This window comes from Gossypium hirsutum, chromosome D02 (assembly GCF_007990345.1).
Source record: "Gossypium hirsutum isolate 1008001.06 chromosome D02, Gossypium_hirsutum_v2.1, whole genome shotgun sequence".
NCBI lineage: Eukaryota > Viridiplantae > Streptophyta > Magnoliopsida > Malvales > Malvaceae > Gossypium > Gossypium hirsutum.
In genome coordinates, this window is record NC_053438.1 from 55,604,168 (window position 1) to 55,621,279 (window position 17,112).

At 33.2% G+C, this 17,112-nt stretch overlaps 1 protein-coding gene and 1 pseudogene across 1 annotated transcript; both read left to right on the top strand.

Annotated features, from left to right (window-relative positions):
- Positions 1-2,196: 2,196 nt before the first annotated feature.
- Positions 2,197-8,401, top strand: LOC107910013 (probable DNA primase large subunit). The gene is made up of 19 exons (XM_016837747.2): positions 2,197-2,517; positions 2,773-2,834; positions 2,918-3,021; positions 3,100-3,181; positions 3,264-3,323; positions 3,480-3,537; positions 4,136-4,155; positions 4,517-4,600; positions 4,706-4,770; positions 5,484-5,532; positions 5,617-5,664; positions 5,757-5,846; positions 5,942-6,001; positions 6,370-6,429; positions 6,801-6,875; positions 7,095-7,180; positions 7,464-7,557; positions 7,657-7,764; positions 7,864-8,401. The coding sequence occupies exons 1-19, from the start codon at positions 2,382-2,384 to the stop codon at positions 7,879-7,881; spliced, it is 1,359 nt and encodes a 452-aa protein (XP_016693236.1). The 5' UTR covers positions 2,197-2,381; the 3' UTR covers positions 7,882-8,401.
- A 1,954-nt stretch (positions 8,402-10,355) lies between these two features.
- On the top strand, positions 10,356-13,031 carry LOC121214565 (uncharacterized; annotated as a pseudogene).
- The last annotated feature ends 4,081 nt before the right edge of the window (positions 13,032-17,112 follow it).

Consider the following 17,112-nt stretch of genomic DNA (forward strand, 5'->3'; position numbering starts at 1 on the left):
GCCTAGTAAGGACGAAGCCTGCCCAGAGCCCTAGTCCCAAAAGTAGAAAGGACCGCGTGCTCCGTAAATATGAGCCTAGCAGACCTGAAGTATGCAGAGAATGTCAGTATTACAGGCATAGAATGTCAGTACCGAAGATAATAGAATCAAGAAAAAGTAGTACGGCCCTGCTATGAGTTGTAACAATACTCATAACCACATGTATAAATACCCCAACTTTCCTATCAATAAGATAAAAGAAAAATATTACTCACAAATATAAAATGATCACCTTGTAAGTGTGACATGTTGTGACAATGATATAGATAAATTAGTTAAATTCAATATATGTTATTGTGACTTGAGGTAAGTTATTGTGTATAAACCTATGAACTTACTAAGTATGTTTAATGCTTACTTCGTTTCATTTTTTTGTTGTCTATAGTTGACCCTCTTTGAGGAACTCAACGATTGGATCATCTTGAAGATCACACTTTCTAGCCTTTATTTTTGGTACTATTTTAAATGTTCATTTTGGTTATATGGCATGTAATAGGAGCTGAATTGTATATAAGTGTTTTGTAAAAGTAAAGTGTGATTTGTGTTGCATAAAGTATGTGTGCTTGTTGGTATGTTGATGTGTTTGATCATGGCTTGAAATAGTATCCTTAAAGATGGTTTTTAAGTTTGGTATGTGATGAAATAATATGAGTATTTGGTAAGTTTGATTATGTTATGAAACGATTGAAAATGTGAAATTTTGTTGAAGTATATGACCTAATAGATTGATGTTTGAATTGGATATTATAAGCATGACATGTAAATTGGTTTTTTTGTGTTAAACTTATAGGTGGTAATGATAAGTGATAGAAATTTGGCATTTTGTTTATACATATGGCACATGCATAGCTATGTTCTAACTTGGCATGAAATAGAAAGTACTTCGATATTAATTTATGTTTGTGATGGTGCCTTAAAGCATATTGGTTAGAAGATTAGGAAATGGATATATGATGTGTTTTGAGTTGAGGTTGAAATGGTATAATGAAGTATGTGATTTGTTTGTATTAATGTTTAATGTTTAGATTGTTAAACTTGGTGAAGAGGAAATTCTATATGATAGTATTGTAATTGGTTAATTCAGGTTTTGGCATGATTGTTGATTGGTTCTTGTACAAGCTGTGTGGCCATTTATGCATTACTTGAATCACAGGTTTGCTTGGTACATGATGAATACTTAAAATGACACATGATTGTTCCACACGGGCGTGTACCTCGGATGGGCTAACCTCATGCCCATGTGGGTATGGTAGGTTTGGTAATTTTTGTACCACATGGCTACAGTTAGTTACACATCCGTATAACTTGTGCGTACACATGTACAGCCTTTCATGCGGTCTGACCACACGGTTGTGTGACCTTTGTTTTCATGTTTGCCCTTGTTTGTTTAAAAATTTTTAATTTGGTCCTTATTCAGTTCCTAACTTGTTTTAGAGCTTTTATAAGCTCAATTAAAATTTAGATTAGTTCGTAAATCATGTTTTGTATGGATTATGAAATGATTAATTTATTTTAAGTCTGAATTGCTTGTGATATTATCTGTTTTCAATGGTAGCATTCACGTAACTTGGATTTGGTGATCGGACTGGGTATGGGATGTTACAAAGATCTCTAATATGATACATAGTTGGCTCACAATTTTTAAAATTAGACGAGTTAGTTCATTATATTACAAAGCTTACATATTAAAATATTTATAAGAGGAATCGAACTTAAAACTCAAAGATAAAATCACAATTAGCTAACCATCTAACTAAAAAAACTAATGTGTTAAAAATATTAATTAAAAATAAAAAAACTTAAAATAACATGAAATAAAAAATACAGATGTGAATAAGAGAGGAATCGAACCAATGACTCAAAGATAAAAACATTAATATTTAACCATTTAACTAAAAAATCAAATTATCAATTTTTAGTGAAAATACACTCTATAAAACACTTTTTTACTTCTCTCCTCAAAAACAACATATACGAGTAAACAACACATTTACTTCAAATTTTTTCCAGCATATATTGATAATTACTGTAACAAATTAAGCGATTTAAATATAATGATTGCACCTCGCAATTCAAGCAGTATTTTTTGTTTCGTACAATATTTAAATAAAAAATCCAAAATACCTTCACATTATATATAAGCGAGTTGGAAGGCAGTGAAACAAATTCAGCACAGAGCACACACAGGTGGTCCATTTCCCGCCAATTTTCCAAATTCTCTCAACTTTTTGCCGCGCTTTTGCAGTCTTCCCCAAGGGTTTTATTTTGGAAACAAAAGGAAAAGGGAAAACGCCGTTAGTAAGCTCGGTAATCGGAATTGCACACTGAAAAAAGGAGAAGAAATGGAAGTAGTTCAATCTCATAGGAAATCCAGTTCCAACAATGTCATCGTTTCTATTCTTCCTCTCTACCGATCGGCCCCTCCCCTCGAAGTCCGTCTCGAAGATTTCGAGTTCTTCGCCATTGATCGCCTCCGAGGTAACCCTATTTTCCCTCTGCTAATATGACTATTTTTAAAGCTTTAATTTGAACATCTTTTTGCTCACTGAATTGTTACTGATGAAACCTCACTTAAGAAGAGGAATCCCTAGTATCAGATCTCAATTTTATGATGGTTTCGTAACGTTTAATGTGACAGCTCTACAAATATAGTTAATTGCATGATTAAATTTAAAATTTTTGGCTCTATCAAAGTCTCTTATTTCATCTAATTATTTTAATTGCTTGATGCAGTTCTTAAAGGTATCTCAGATGGACTATGCCGTGGAAAGAAACCTGAAGAAATGGAAAAATTGGTAAAACCATTGACTCTGTTTATATTTTTTTGGTAACAATATAATTGTTTTTCTCCCCAGTTTCACATACGGGATTTACTCAGGTACTGGATCTTTGGAAAGCAAATATGAGACATCCGCAGGCAGTGGAGGAAGTAAACAAGGATATCATATCACATTTCGTTCTTCGCCTTGTGTACTGTAGAACGTAAGATCATGGTTCTTTTATTCTTTTTCAACTGTTAACAGTAATTATCATCTTTATTCTCTTTCTTCCTATGATTAGGGAGGAGTTAAGGAAATGGTTTCTGTCCATGGAGACTACCCTCTTCCGCCACCGGTTTCGCTGGGGAAGCTCTGAGGCACAGGTGGCACATGTTCATTCTTTTTTGGTGTTAGGTTTTCTGGTTTATTAAGCTCATGCTGATTGCTTGTATGCTGATGTTATAGAGGGCATTGATGTCTGAGTTTAAGCTTCCCTACAAGGCAGTCAGCAATGCGGAATTTGAGGTAATTGTACTTCAATATTTTCTAATTCCCTCAAGATTTGTTTTCAACAAGGTACAATAGCGTGAACCTTATTATGATAGCGCATATGGTGCCTTTTTTTTTATATCTTCTCTAGATTTTTATCCTAGTAACTGGAGCTATTCTGTCTCTTTGCAGAGTCTGAAGGATAAATTAGGCCAAGTTGCACGCTCTATGGGTCAGACTTTAGCTGCTGGTATGAGATTCCTGACTGGCTTCATTACCCATATTCCACATCAAAGGCACTAGTTTGTCTATTTTATTACATTTCTCACCTCGCATTCAGTGACATTTAAATTTGGACCATGATATCTTCTGGAAAGCTCTCATATGACTTATATTCAGTTACCATCAGGCTAAACCTAGTTCGATGAAAACTAATAGCAAAAATAAGTTTACTGTATTACGTGTGATTATTTATATGCCGTCTTTATTTTTAAGCTCATAATCTCTCTCCTTTGAGGTTCAATTTGAAGCAGAATCACTCATATCCTTGATTGAACTTATCACTTTTTATATTCTTGACTATTCTGCTTGGGTCATATTTACCTGTTAGGTTTTAGAAAGAAAATTTTTGAGGCTGACAAAGAGTTTCAAAGACAGATATGATTGATTTTTGCTCCAGAATATCCTCAATAATCTGTTTTTCTTAGGTAATTTAGGTATTGTAGGATATATTTCCTTCCTTCAACTAATGGATGCTTGTCTAAGTCATAATACTATAATAGTTAAATAACCTTCTTTGGTGCTTTGTCTATATTATGATTTGGTTTCTTTTCTTTTTCTTTTTGCAGCTGATGCAATATTCTACAAGGTACTATTGTGTTTTCTTGATTCTTCCACATTTCAAACAAATTCTGTGGTAGCTTACCCTCGTGAAAAAGAATTGACTATCTCCCATTGCCATGTGTTAATATAATGTAATAACCTATGCTAATAGTACTGCAATTAGGATTGTTCTTACCATTTACCTGTACTAGTAAGCAACTGAATGGAGAAAGAAAGGGGACAGGATTAAACAGTGTTAAATATAATATCATTCTTGGTTGGTGATGTGGTTCAGAGAGAACACTGATAGTCTCGTATCTCTCAGGCCAGGGTTAGTCCTTAGATAAAAATCTGATATAGTTTCTAGTTTTATCTGGCTTATTTGTGCACGCTTCCACCCTATGAAGGTGCCCTTTGAAGAAGTTCCTGATCTTGTAGCTGGTCGTCGAGTGTTTATACATAAAGGGCATGCTTATGTTGCTATTAATCAGGTAATGACATTCTATTGATCTTTGAATCTTACCTAAAAAATTGAATATCATTAACATGAGTTAATATTCATACTTGCCTTGTCTTCTTCCGTCTAATCTTTTCAGGTGGTTTCTCTTGTTGTCACACAATTTCGAAGTTATCTATCGAAGGCACTCATTTTAACAAACAGGTTTCTTCTTTGTGCATTAGGGCACCAGAAAGTTGCGCCTTGCATTCATTTTTTAACATCTACATTGGTCTTTGTCGATTATTGAGCTTTTCTGCTACATGTTAGGACTTGTGTGTCAACTTGGTTTCACTGTCTGAATTGTATCTCATGGCACATGTAGTTTGGGCAACAATCTGTTGTTGCTAAGTTGACTTCTGAGTTGCATGAATATTTATTATTGCATCTGTAATGTGTTAATATATTTCATACGGATAAATAGAACCATGTTTATTAAAATTTATTGGAATGTAATCCGTGCTCTGCTATCATAATTTCCACATTCACCAGAAGCAGTAGTTGGTATTCTTGTCATCGTCATTTTTGTAGGCAACAGTTATATTGGTGCACAGGAGTTACATTCCTCATCCTCGGTCATAATTCCAAAAACAAAGGCAAAACACTTACATTTTCTATCGTATGCCATTATACTTCTCCTTCGTATGTTCTAAGAAATAAGTTTACCGGCATGGAGCTGCTGAAATCCATCATAGTAGTTAATATAATTTGTCTTGTGATGAAACATTGTATTAATATTCTTTAAGGTAAAAGAAATCTATGTATCACATCCAAGTTTCTGCTGATGAACTTTTCCTTTTCTCTTTTGCAATTTTTGCTTTGTTCATACAAATTTTATGGTGTTTGCCAAGTTCCATAATTTGCAATCTTGCTTGCAGAAAATGGACATCTACCATTAGAGAACAAGAGAAGGATCGCCTGACTCCTGTGAGAATTGGACTGAAGTTTGTTATTGAAAGATCCTTCTGTTTGGTATTGACTGTTTTCTTTTTCTACCTGATTTGTTGTTAGATTGTGGAAGCACTATGCACAAGCTATCTGGGTCCTGATTACTCTCAGGTGCTTTGTAACAACTCTTCAACTAGCTTAATTATATAGCTGTTTTATATGAATGGTCTTTTTTTATAAACTTGATTGGCTGTTTGTTTTAGCAACAAGAATTTGGGGAGATATCTATTAAGGACATTGATCAAGTTGCTAAGACTTCATTTCCACTATGTATGCGCCACCTATTTGAAAAGGTAAGAATTTAGATTATCAAAAGAGGGTTAGCATTGTTTTCAATTGTCTCTCCTTTAATAAAAAAAAAAAAAATTCTATATCTTTTACCTTTCAGGTCAAAGAGGATCATCATTTAAAGCATGGTGGTAGGATGCAATTAGGTCTTTTCTTGAAGGTTGTACTTCACTAACTTAATCTGTCTTCAGTATAATTGCCTGTAATAGTAGTATTATAAAGATCTTTTCCAGGGAAGTCAGACAATGGCATGGTGCTCCTGTCTCATGGTTGGATATGCATTAATGCTTGTTTTCAGACATCTTTTTTCTGTTTTTGAGTCTAGTGTTGATTCTCCAACCTGAAACCAATTGATAATAGGTGGAGAGGTCAACTTCAATTAAATTTTGATGCAAACTCTAACTTGATTATTATGGGGATCAATATTAGCAGCTGTAATATTGCATGTTGATAAATCATGAAACTGTTCTCTTAGTGTCTTTCCTCTTTCTCATAATTCTGTCTTTGTTCTTTATTAACTCTCCTCAGGGTGTTGGGCTGAAACTTGATGATGCCTTGGCATTTTGGAAAGCGGAGTTTGCACCAAAGGTAAGTCTTTCACTGCACAGGTATATGTTACTGTATGTATATTTGGAAGTATGTTATTTAACCTTTATTTTATTTTCTCTGACTATTTGATTTCTTTTTATTCTCAACCACAAGATGGGAAAGAGATGTGAAGGAAATTCAATTGAAAATCCAGGACTTAAATTGATATCCTTTCGTTGATTCCTCCTAAATTTCATATTTAACCATGAGTCTTTGATACCCCTCCCCCCAAATTTCCCCTCTTGACACAATGTATCTGAATCTTGTGATATTTTATTTGATTGAAGCATTTTCTATATTTCAATGCTTTGTTTCTTGTTGCCCATGCAGTTGAATACTGGATAGTTGACATTACATTATATCTTTCGTAGGTTAGTGCAGAGAGGTTTGACAAGGAATATGCATACAACATACGCCATAATTATGGAAGAGAAGGGAAGAGAACAGTAAGATGCCATCTTATCTCTACTTAAAAATGTGATATATTTCAAATTTGGATGAGTAAAGGTATTTTCAATTGCTTCAGAAAAATTAGATATTTACAGGTTTAGGTTCTTGTCCGTTTTCTTTCTTTTTTTTTTGGTTGGGGGGTGGGGGTGGGTGGGTTGGAACTTGAGTTTGTACTATGATCTCATCTAATCATAATAATCTGATGGATATTGCAGGATTATACACCTTATTCCTGTCAAAAGATTATCTCGGTAACTCCTGGCATTGGTGATCATCATGGCTGCCCCTATAGGCATTTCAGGTTAATACTGTTACTAGCTTTCTTGATTAACGACAGTTTGCTATGAGTGGCGTCCCTCTTGCAAAACCTCAGATATTCTCCTTGGAGTGAACTATACTAGTTTGTTTTTTCCTAATAAATATCTGGAGACAGCATATAACAAATAGGTTTGATCATGAATTTGTTAATTTATCAGTGCTATGGCAGATGCTTGAGCGTTGTTGATAACATAGCTTTTACATTGCTATATAGGCGTCCACACTCTAATTTACACGTTATATTGCTTGCTATTTTTACATGACAGTGAGGAGAATTTAAGGGCTGCACTTGTAAGAATGGGAGTAAGCAGTCGTGCAGTAGAGGATGTAATGGACAAAGTGCACAATAGGCACTATCAGGTAATAAGATAATCTTTTTAACCTACTCTGGGGTGTTTTTATCTAAAAGGTTTATTGTCATAGAAATTCATAATTGTGAGCACGGTGAAATGTGTGCAGTTAGCATGTACCTTAACGTTTGAAGCTGTTCATGGCTCATCATGTGATGCTGGTATCAATCATCCAAACCAATATTTCATTGACAGCCAAAGGGTTCTGCAATCAAAGGTAAATGGTGTAGAATTCACTTTAATATAGGAGTTTTTGGGAGCACTTAGAGGGTGTGATTACTGTTATGTAACCCATTTTTTTTCCTTTTAATGCTAGAATGGTTCTGTGGCATGAGGAGACTTGAGGGCATCAGTGGTAGTCATTACATATGTTGCACTCACTTTGTAAGGCAGGTTAGAGGAACTGCAATGATTGTTTAGATACTAAACTGAACTGGATAACATTTTAATTTGTTAGTTAGCATTAGCATATATCTTCAATTCTAGAAACCCCATCTGTTAAGAGTTGGTTATACGGAGTGAGCATAGCATTTTAGCTTCTTAAACCAGCTCCAGATTACAGCATTATGTTAATATTAAAGAAGAAAAAAAGGTTGCCCCATGCCCCAATTTGTGTAAAAAATATAGATTGCTTTTGTTGGGGGGGGGGGAGGGGTGTTGTAGTGAGGTTGTAATTTAGTTTGGAGGTGCAACCAATGAACAGCTATGAAGATGGTGGTTCACCTTCTCTATTTTGATTTTGATTTTTGTTGGTTAAGGGCTGTGCCCAACCTATCAACCTATGGAATGTGGTCCATGATGGGGAAAACAAACACTGATTATTGTGTTATTTGATTGGGACACTCTTAATCTTATTATACTCTACAGCAGCAAAAAAGTTGCCTAGTGTTCACCTTTGCTAAGGATGAGCCTTTATGTTCTATTTGGTTGGTCTAATTAAAGGTTAGTTGTGAATAAGTGTTCGTTACATTGTGCTCTAGAGTTATGCCAAATATGTCGAGCATTCGCCATTTGCCATGATTTCTGCCAAAAATCACTAACCAATTGTTTATATTATGTTATATTATATATATATTAAATATTATTTGTGCTTTATTTGGAAGGTAAAGTTCAGTTCTTAAAAATATATAAATTAGCGAAAATCTTTCAATCGGCTAAATAAAGGGTGGTTTTTTTAATCAAGCGAGCACCTCAATTATGTCCTTTCCGGTACGCACGTGTTCTACACGGTATAACTAGATTTTTGGGTCTAAGGAGTTAGTCTTATTTTAATTTGTCACATTGATTTTGTTGAACGAAATTGAAATATTTTAATTATGTAAGGTAAAGAGGTTTAAAGGTAAATTTCATTAATGGAATATGCAATTTCAGATTGATTGTCCACTTTAGTTATGACTCTGTTATCCAATTAGAGTAAGTTATGACATAAATTAAATCTGTTACCCAGCTAGAGTAAACCATGACATTAGTTAAAATACAAATATATATTTTTTATATTTTTGTAAGGGAAAATAATTAAATTTATAATTTGGGTGAGTATTTGGTATATTTATAATGTATTTTTTTTAATTTCACAAGTAATTTTAAAAATTTATCATGTGTTTTTTAAATATTTTATTATATCTTATAGGTCATCTGTCAATACCCTAAATTTATTTATGAAGTCTAAAAATTGGATATCAAATAATTTCCCTATAATTATACTTTTCTTCTAAAAAACTTTTTTCATGCATGTTTTTGTTACTACCAACATTTTTTTTTATTTCCTTGAAAATAAATTAGCATGTATATATTCTTTCTTCTCGGAATTTTGGTAGGAATGATAATGGATTATGAAAGATACTTTATATCATTTAAATTAGTTTTTTTATTTAGACATTAAATTTATTATTTGAGCAAATTAAGAATGAATCTTGAAATGAATTTTTAAATACATGTGCATTATTTGAATTTATTTTAACTTTTAGTTAAATAATGTTAGATTTTTTTGAGAATTTATAAATACAAATATACATTTGGTCATAATAAAGCTAAAACTTAGATGCTTAAATATACAAAACCTTAACTTTTTTTCAACAATACTAAAATTTTATTAATAGACATAGTTAAATATTTAAATTCATTATTGGAGTTCATTTTATTTGTAAGGATAATGGCTTTGGATCTCAATTTCATATTTACATTTATAGTGGGAGTCCAAAGCAAAGCATGTGCCTGCCTTTGGGGCGTTAATACATAATCAATCTCCTAATTTAATTGTTATTAAATAATAGTTAATTAGGGTAATTATTGTGGCATTATTTTATTAGAACAATTAGGCATTGCATTTTGAATATTCTTCCTGTCAGTACTTATGAGTGCACACTTGAAATCAAGTGGGCCATTTGCTCTTATTATTATGTAACATAAATATATATATATTGTACTTATTTTACTTTTTTCCTTTTACATATTTTCACAAATATTTTTTAGATTCACGTTTAGATGGATAACGAGGGTCTTTTCTTTATTTAAATGTTGTAAAAATATTAAGAGTAAATTACACCAACAATCACTCAACATTAGTTCTAATAACAAAACACTCATTCAACTTTCAATTCAGTCATTAAACTTTAAAAAAATGATAAATTGGTCACTAACGTTCATGTTCCATTACAAACATAATAGAATGCTAATGTGGCACGTTAACTTCTCACATTGGCATCCGATGGTGGAAACGACCCCAATTTAATAACCCTAGTTGGACAGTAGAAGAAGAAGAAGGATAAAGAAAAACAATTCCCTACTCAGGTCACTTTTGATTCATCAATGATAGTCTCTACACTATCCCCAGTCTCTTACCTTACAAGAATTGAACACACCAATCTCTTTCCCCCCCCCCAAAACCCCAATTTAACCCCTTTTCTCCCGCCAAAAAGTCATTAACAATTGTCTCCATGGCTCCACAAAAAAGGTACCCCCTATTTGGTTCCCAAGAAAAAAAAAGAAAATTTTTCATTAATTCTTTTTTATTTGCTTTTATTTATTCATTTTCAGGTAAATAAATACGACCCAAAATAGGAAAACAATGGTTTGGAGCAAGGATTTTTTACAAAAGAAGTGAAGAAATAGAAGTGGACGTGTTTAAGAAACTTGAGAAGAGAAAAGTTCTAAGCAATGCTGAAAAAGTTGGGCTTTTATCGAAGATGGAGGAGCTTGGTTTCACCCTTTCATCGATCAAGAAACTCGATATTTTTTTTAAAGCGGAATAGCTTGGGTTGCTTAGCTTGGTGGAGCTTGGGTTGCCTTTGACGTTGGCTTTTGTTGCACTGTCAACTTTAGTGGCAGCGTTGGCAGCGATTATGATTATATTAGATGATCCGGTGGGTTTAGTGGCGGTGCAAGTGGTGGTGGCTGGAGCACTTGTTGGTGCTGCTGATTTGTTTGTGGTGTCGGTTGTATTGGGGCTGTTAGAGACTTTGAGAGGGATTTTACGGTCTTTTCTATTCTCTCCTTCTTCTTCTTCTTCTTCTTCTACCCAACTAGGGTTCTTAAATTGGGTGGATTTCCACCGTGGACATGTCCAATGTGACTAGTTAATTGGCCATGTCACCTGTCCTGTTAGGCTTGTAACAAAAAATGTTAGTAGGTGATTGATTTGTCACTTTTTGATAACGTTAGTGACTGATTTGTCACTTTTCTAAAGTTTAGTGACTATTTTGTTATTGGAACCAAAGTTGAGTGATTATTGGTATAATTTACCAAAATATTAATTATTTATCGAAACCAACTTCTTCTAAAGTTGGCTCTTAAAATACTTTTTTAAGTTTAGACATTGTGAAGTTTATTACATGATGAAGTCATCATAAAACTTGTATTTTCTCTATCAAAAGGAAAAGACTGTAAAGTACAATTCACAAGATTTCGATTTTCATGAGTGTCGAGTTTTAGCTAGTGACCTTGGATTGAGGAATTTATTTGCTCATTGAGCATACCAACTCATTTAATATAAATAACCCAGTCTTTTTTATCCATATATATGAATTAGGAAAATGATTTTCAAAACAACTAAGTTTGTGAATTATTTGGAAAACTAGTTAACAGAGAAGAGAGAGGTGAAGTTGGCACCTTGGAGGGTTGACTTCAATCAAAGTTGGCTCCTGGAGGTGTTGACTTCAATTTACGTACCTGCTTGCCTGCATACAACAATTAAGGGAAGCACATAGAGGCTGAAAAACAAAGCTTTCTCGTGCATGATAGGCTAGAAAAAGGTAGAGTTGGGATGATGGAACAAGGTAGGCTGGCTTCTGGTTAAGATGATGGAACAAGGTAGGCTATGAGTAACAGGTAAGTGAAATAGTAATAGCCAAGATGGGGGAGGTTGAAAATTGTATATATACACCTTCATACTAGGGCAAGTAGAGTAAGTTTATTCAACTTCTTTCCTTGAGCATTGTTATTTTCTTCTAGTTATTATCTTTTAAATATTTTGTAATCTTCATCTGTCTTCTTCAATCTTTGTAAGTTTTTTTCATGATATTAAACAATAGACTTACAAATATTGATATATTGATTAATTTTTTAATTTAAATTGATATTAGACACAAGAATTCTATATAAAAATGAGCAATAGGTTTTATGTTGTGGTGAACTATAATGGTTGAATTCATGATATAGATATTGATGTAATCTTCGAGTCTAGAAGTCCGATTAACATGATGTTCAAAAAGAACATCACATTAATAGAGATGAAGTGAAAAATTAGTAAAAAAATCACAGCTCTAATCGGGTTGTTAAGGTGTAGATATATTACATGTGACAATCTAGTGAGATATTCTACATTCATGTGGTGCATGATGATGATGATCTACAGACAATAATTGCACTTCATGAGTCTAATGCTATTGGAAGAGTGGAGCTGTATGCCAAGCTTGACATCATTGAAGAAGGACATGGAGAGTTGACATTCCAAGCTCATCCTGGTCCCCTGTAGTGGATTTGCAAATTGGAACACTAGACTCGACATACGAGTTGATTAATAGTTTCATATAACTATTGGAAACTCTTTTTATTTTAGATAAATGCATTCAGATAAGAATGCAGTCAGGACGTTTTGCATCGCAATTTATAGAATCCAAATTTAGTGGTGCTCCAAATTTATATGAGGTGCCATCAACTTTTGCTAGAATACACCATTCCCAATTAGAGCCAAAAGTGCATCAGAATATCACTGACTTGCTATTTGGAGAACTCGACGGTGACTTTAATGATGTTGATTATGAGACCGGAGAACCTGTACATGTTGGTGATATTGGACAAGATATTTTGAAATATCAACCTCTAACCCGTATACTTGAAGTTAAGTTTGACAGAATGGGAGGACTTAAGTTTTCGAATTATCCACATATCACTCCTGGTTATACCACTCCAGTCGTTACACATTTAGGACAATTGGCTGTTAGTACTCAGTTTCCAAAGAAAGAGGTTGCCATTTTAGCCATTTAGGTGTACAATGTTAAAGAATTATTAAATAAAAAAGTTAATGTGTCTACGATTTGTGAGGGGTGTTACACTACATGCATCATTCGTTGTGGAAATTTTTATTTACACTACATACATATTTACATTACATGTATCCACATGTAAATTTTTTTATTAAATTACAAATTTAATGTATCTAAACGACAACTTATGTAAAATTCAATCTACTTTTGTGAAATCGAACAAAGACTAATCTGCAAAGATTTCAAAAGTTCATAACGACGTCATGACGTGAGGGAGTTCTTCGTCACGACGTTTGTAACACCCTTCGCTTGGTCTGGCTGTCGGACCCGAGCTATAGGATACTACAACAATACAACTTGTACTTTTGCGACAACACAAATGTTGATGCAGCTCGTGTATTAAGACTACTTGAAATCTGATGCTCTAAGTGTGTAATAGGAATCTTGAGGTTAAAGGATGCTTGTATCTGAAAGATTGAAATGTGTATATGTGTATGGAAAAACATGAACATGTTTTTCATGTACGAGTTAATGTATAAGGAGTCTGTGTCTGTCTCTAGAGTTGTCTAAAAGGGTTTGTCAGGACTTTAAACATTAAACTCTGAAAGGAAAAGTCCATGGCCATGACACCCTAATGGAAATGACTATATCGTGTAAGACCATAACTGGGTTATGGCATCATATGGAAAAAACTAAAGGAAGGTTATTACCTAAAAGAGGTTCTTTGCATGACCCTAGGTAATAAGGGGCAAACATCACGTAATGTGAGTTGAGGCAAATCCCTATCGCATAAACATCAAAAAATGGAAAGCATTTGTGGTGAACCTCTAAAAGGAAAGCCCGGTGTGAGTACTAACTTAAGTATCAATAGAATTTAAGTCATACATTTTATAAAATTTGCAAAAACTATATATATCAACACAATTTCACAAATGACAGTATATGATGATGTCAATGCAGAACTTTTTAGAAATCAATGCAAGTTTTTAGAAAATGTTCCTACCCAACTTCGTTACACACCATAAAGAGTTCCGTCCAATAACACACCATAATATGGACAAGCCACCAGAAAATGCAAATAAGCTGCCAGATACAGGCATTTGTGGACAAGTCACCATAATTACAGATAAACTGCTAGAATATGTGGTTAAACCACTAGAATATGAAAATCATTAAACTACTAGAATCTTCCTCCTTTCAATACCATCCCAACCCCATGCATGTGATATGGCATACAGAACAAAAGTTTTCAGTAGGCATGCTTAACAAGTGAATTAGATTTTTATTATCAGAAGCGATACAATAGGCATGCTTACCATGCGAATCATAATCTCCTTAATAGAAACAGTGGCACGATGTATTTTTCATGCTTATCATATAATGTCATTAAATCAAATATCATAAGTGTTGTAATATGAACATAATATCACATTTATCAGTAAATCACACAAACACATTCACATCATCACATATTAATCAGTTCTGAATCACTTACTTAGAAATAATCCTTTTTTAATGGATTTAGCATCCCATTTTGAATACATAGTGTATTCATATATATTCACATTTCAGAGAACTTAACAAAGTACCAATCATTAATAGTTATATTGATATGAGTCTCAAGGCCCAATTTCTGGTCTATGGATGTAATTGGCTTACACTACCTCAAGGCCCAACAATAAGGTCAAATGTCAAGAAAACCAAAACCAAGATTAGAACAAAGCCAATATGTGAGGATGAATCTTTTCAAGGAAACGAAGAATGATACATGCACAGAATGGGTGAAATGTATTAAAGTTAATTCAACCAAGCTGTCAATTTCCAAGCTGAAAAGATTAGTCAACTCGTGACAAATTTTTGGATGGGTTTCAAAAATTTTTGGATTAAGATTTCTGCATATATTTGAAGATCTATCTCTTAGCTTTGAAACGCACTTTGAATAACTTAATTTTGAGTTCAGGAACTCAAGTTATGACTATTTTAGTGAAGACTGCATAGGTAGAATTTCTAGATAGGATTATTACAGAAATTTCGAGTTTCGAGCTTTTAATTTGGGTTTAAATCATATTGGGTTTGGGTTTTAGGCTTAAATGTTATTATATATGAGCCCAACATTTTATTTATTAGCTTTTATTTTTTTATTATTTTATTATTACAATTTTTTTATCATTATTAAGTATTTTAAGTTATTTAGGAGTTTTATGTCAATAAGAAAGATTAGTTTAAAACTACCTCTTGTTTACATTAATTAGAGTTAGTATACTTAAGAGCATTATTTAGATTTATTTAGCTAGCCTAGATAAGTGCCTTTGAATTGTACAAAAATTAATTCATTATTATTCAACAACTTCTTTTTTGAGTTAATAAATTCTCTTTGAGTTTTTCTTTTTAAGAATTTTTCTTGAGTTTTCTTTTAGAAGAGTTTTAACAGTCTTTTCAAATTGTGGGGATTATCTTCAAACTTTTTCTTGCCAAGTTTTCATTCTTGGAGGGGAAATTAGAGCCACTTGACGGGGGTTGAGGATTCTTCTTGTTTCCAAGGCTCCTTAGGACTTCTACATGTCACATTCCATCTTTTCAATTTATCTTCTTTATTGTTCTAATCTTTTATTTATTGTTCTTTTTTTATTTATCTTAGTTATTTATTTAATTACTTTCTTTAATTTTTTATCTAACTTGGATACATTTGTATTTCAGGTTGTGTCAAAATCCAAGTTTCTTTCCGAACGTCTAGAGCCCTAAGTTAACTCTGTGAACTGGACAAACTTATGATCTTGTTTTGCTCATCTGTATCATTTGGTATCAAATTCTTGGGAGTTTTAGGTGTTATTTGTGTTCTTGTAAACTGATTTCCAACAAACAGTCTCAAAATAATTTTTTACTCAGAAAGTTTTCAGTAAGTGGTTAAACATTTTTCAAATGATTTGAAATTTTACATATTGATTCTTGGCACTTTGTTAGAATATTAAAAAATATTTCCTACAAAAAAGTGATCGAAAAAGTTAAAAAAATAGAAAAATAAAGAAAAAAAAGTTTTAAAAATATTCTATGGGTTGAATTTTATGTCGAAACTTTCTAGATTAGATCCAAATTATTTGAGGAGGTTCCAGTTTAAATTTCATGATTTTTGAAAATCGGGAACACTTCGAACAAAAGTTTGTCAAGTTGCTTTGCAATTTTTCGAGTTTTCGGGTTTCAGGGATTTTTATTGACTCTTAGCCTTAGGTTTTCATTTTTTATTGTTCATTTACGCATTCTAACACTTTATTGTTTCTTGTGTTATTAGGTTAAAGCACATTCCACATTCCTTCGTCCGTGCAACCTAATTCATTGGTGTCTAGTCGATACTGGACTCCTAGTGCTACTAGGTTTGCTTTGCTAGTTTGATTCTAATACATTCTGATTAGTTGATATAAACACTTTTAAAAGACGCACAAAATAAATTCTTACCTCATTGAGAATTTGATTTTTATTTTCGAGTGCATAATAGTAAGGTTTGCTTCATTTTTCTTTTCTTGAGTGTTGTGTTCTTTTCAGGCTTTCATAATGATTCACGATACTATGATTGAAAAGTTGAAAAGGGATCTAGAGGTTCAAGATGCTCAAGATCAGTAACGAGATACTATTCTAGACATGATCAGCAAAAATTTGGAACGTCTAAGTACCAAAATTGAGCGCCGGGATCATAATTTGGGAGATAAGTTAACCAACCTTGTCTTCATTCAAATAATGTTTTAGTTAAGGAGCTTGAATACGAGCATTTTTATTATGTTTTAGTTGAGTTTTTTGAATTTCATTTAATTTAATAAAAAGTGTAATTTGAGTCTTTTGTTGACCTTAGAGGCCAAATGAGGCCTAAGGGTGAGCAAATATACTTTGTGAGTGTTCAAGAGACCATTAGAGGGCATACCAACTCAATACTGGTCGCTGTGTTGCTATACGGAGAGTTTGATGTCACAATATAGGAAGCAGAGGGCAAGAATTCCAAGGCTACCTTTAGTGTCGTGACACACGCCTAAAGCTACCCTGAGTACGAGTATACTACCTTTGATGTCGCGACACAGGCACTAGGGTGTCGCGAC

Excerpts from the sequence above, each read along its gene's own strand:
- LOC107910013 (XM_016837747.2), top strand. The coding sequence starts at position 2,382 with ATGGAAGTAGTTCAATCTCATAGGAAATCCAGTTCCAACAATGTCATC. Across the intron at positions 5,665-5,756 it reads TGGGTCCTGATTACTCTCAG|CAACAAGAATTTGGGGAGAT; the intron begins GTGCTTTGTAAC and ends TGTTTGTTTTAG. Across the intron at positions 6,430-6,800 it reads AAGCGGAGTTTGCACCAAAG|GTTAGTGCAGAGAGGTTTGA; the intron begins GTAAGTCTTTCA and ends TATCTTTCGTAG.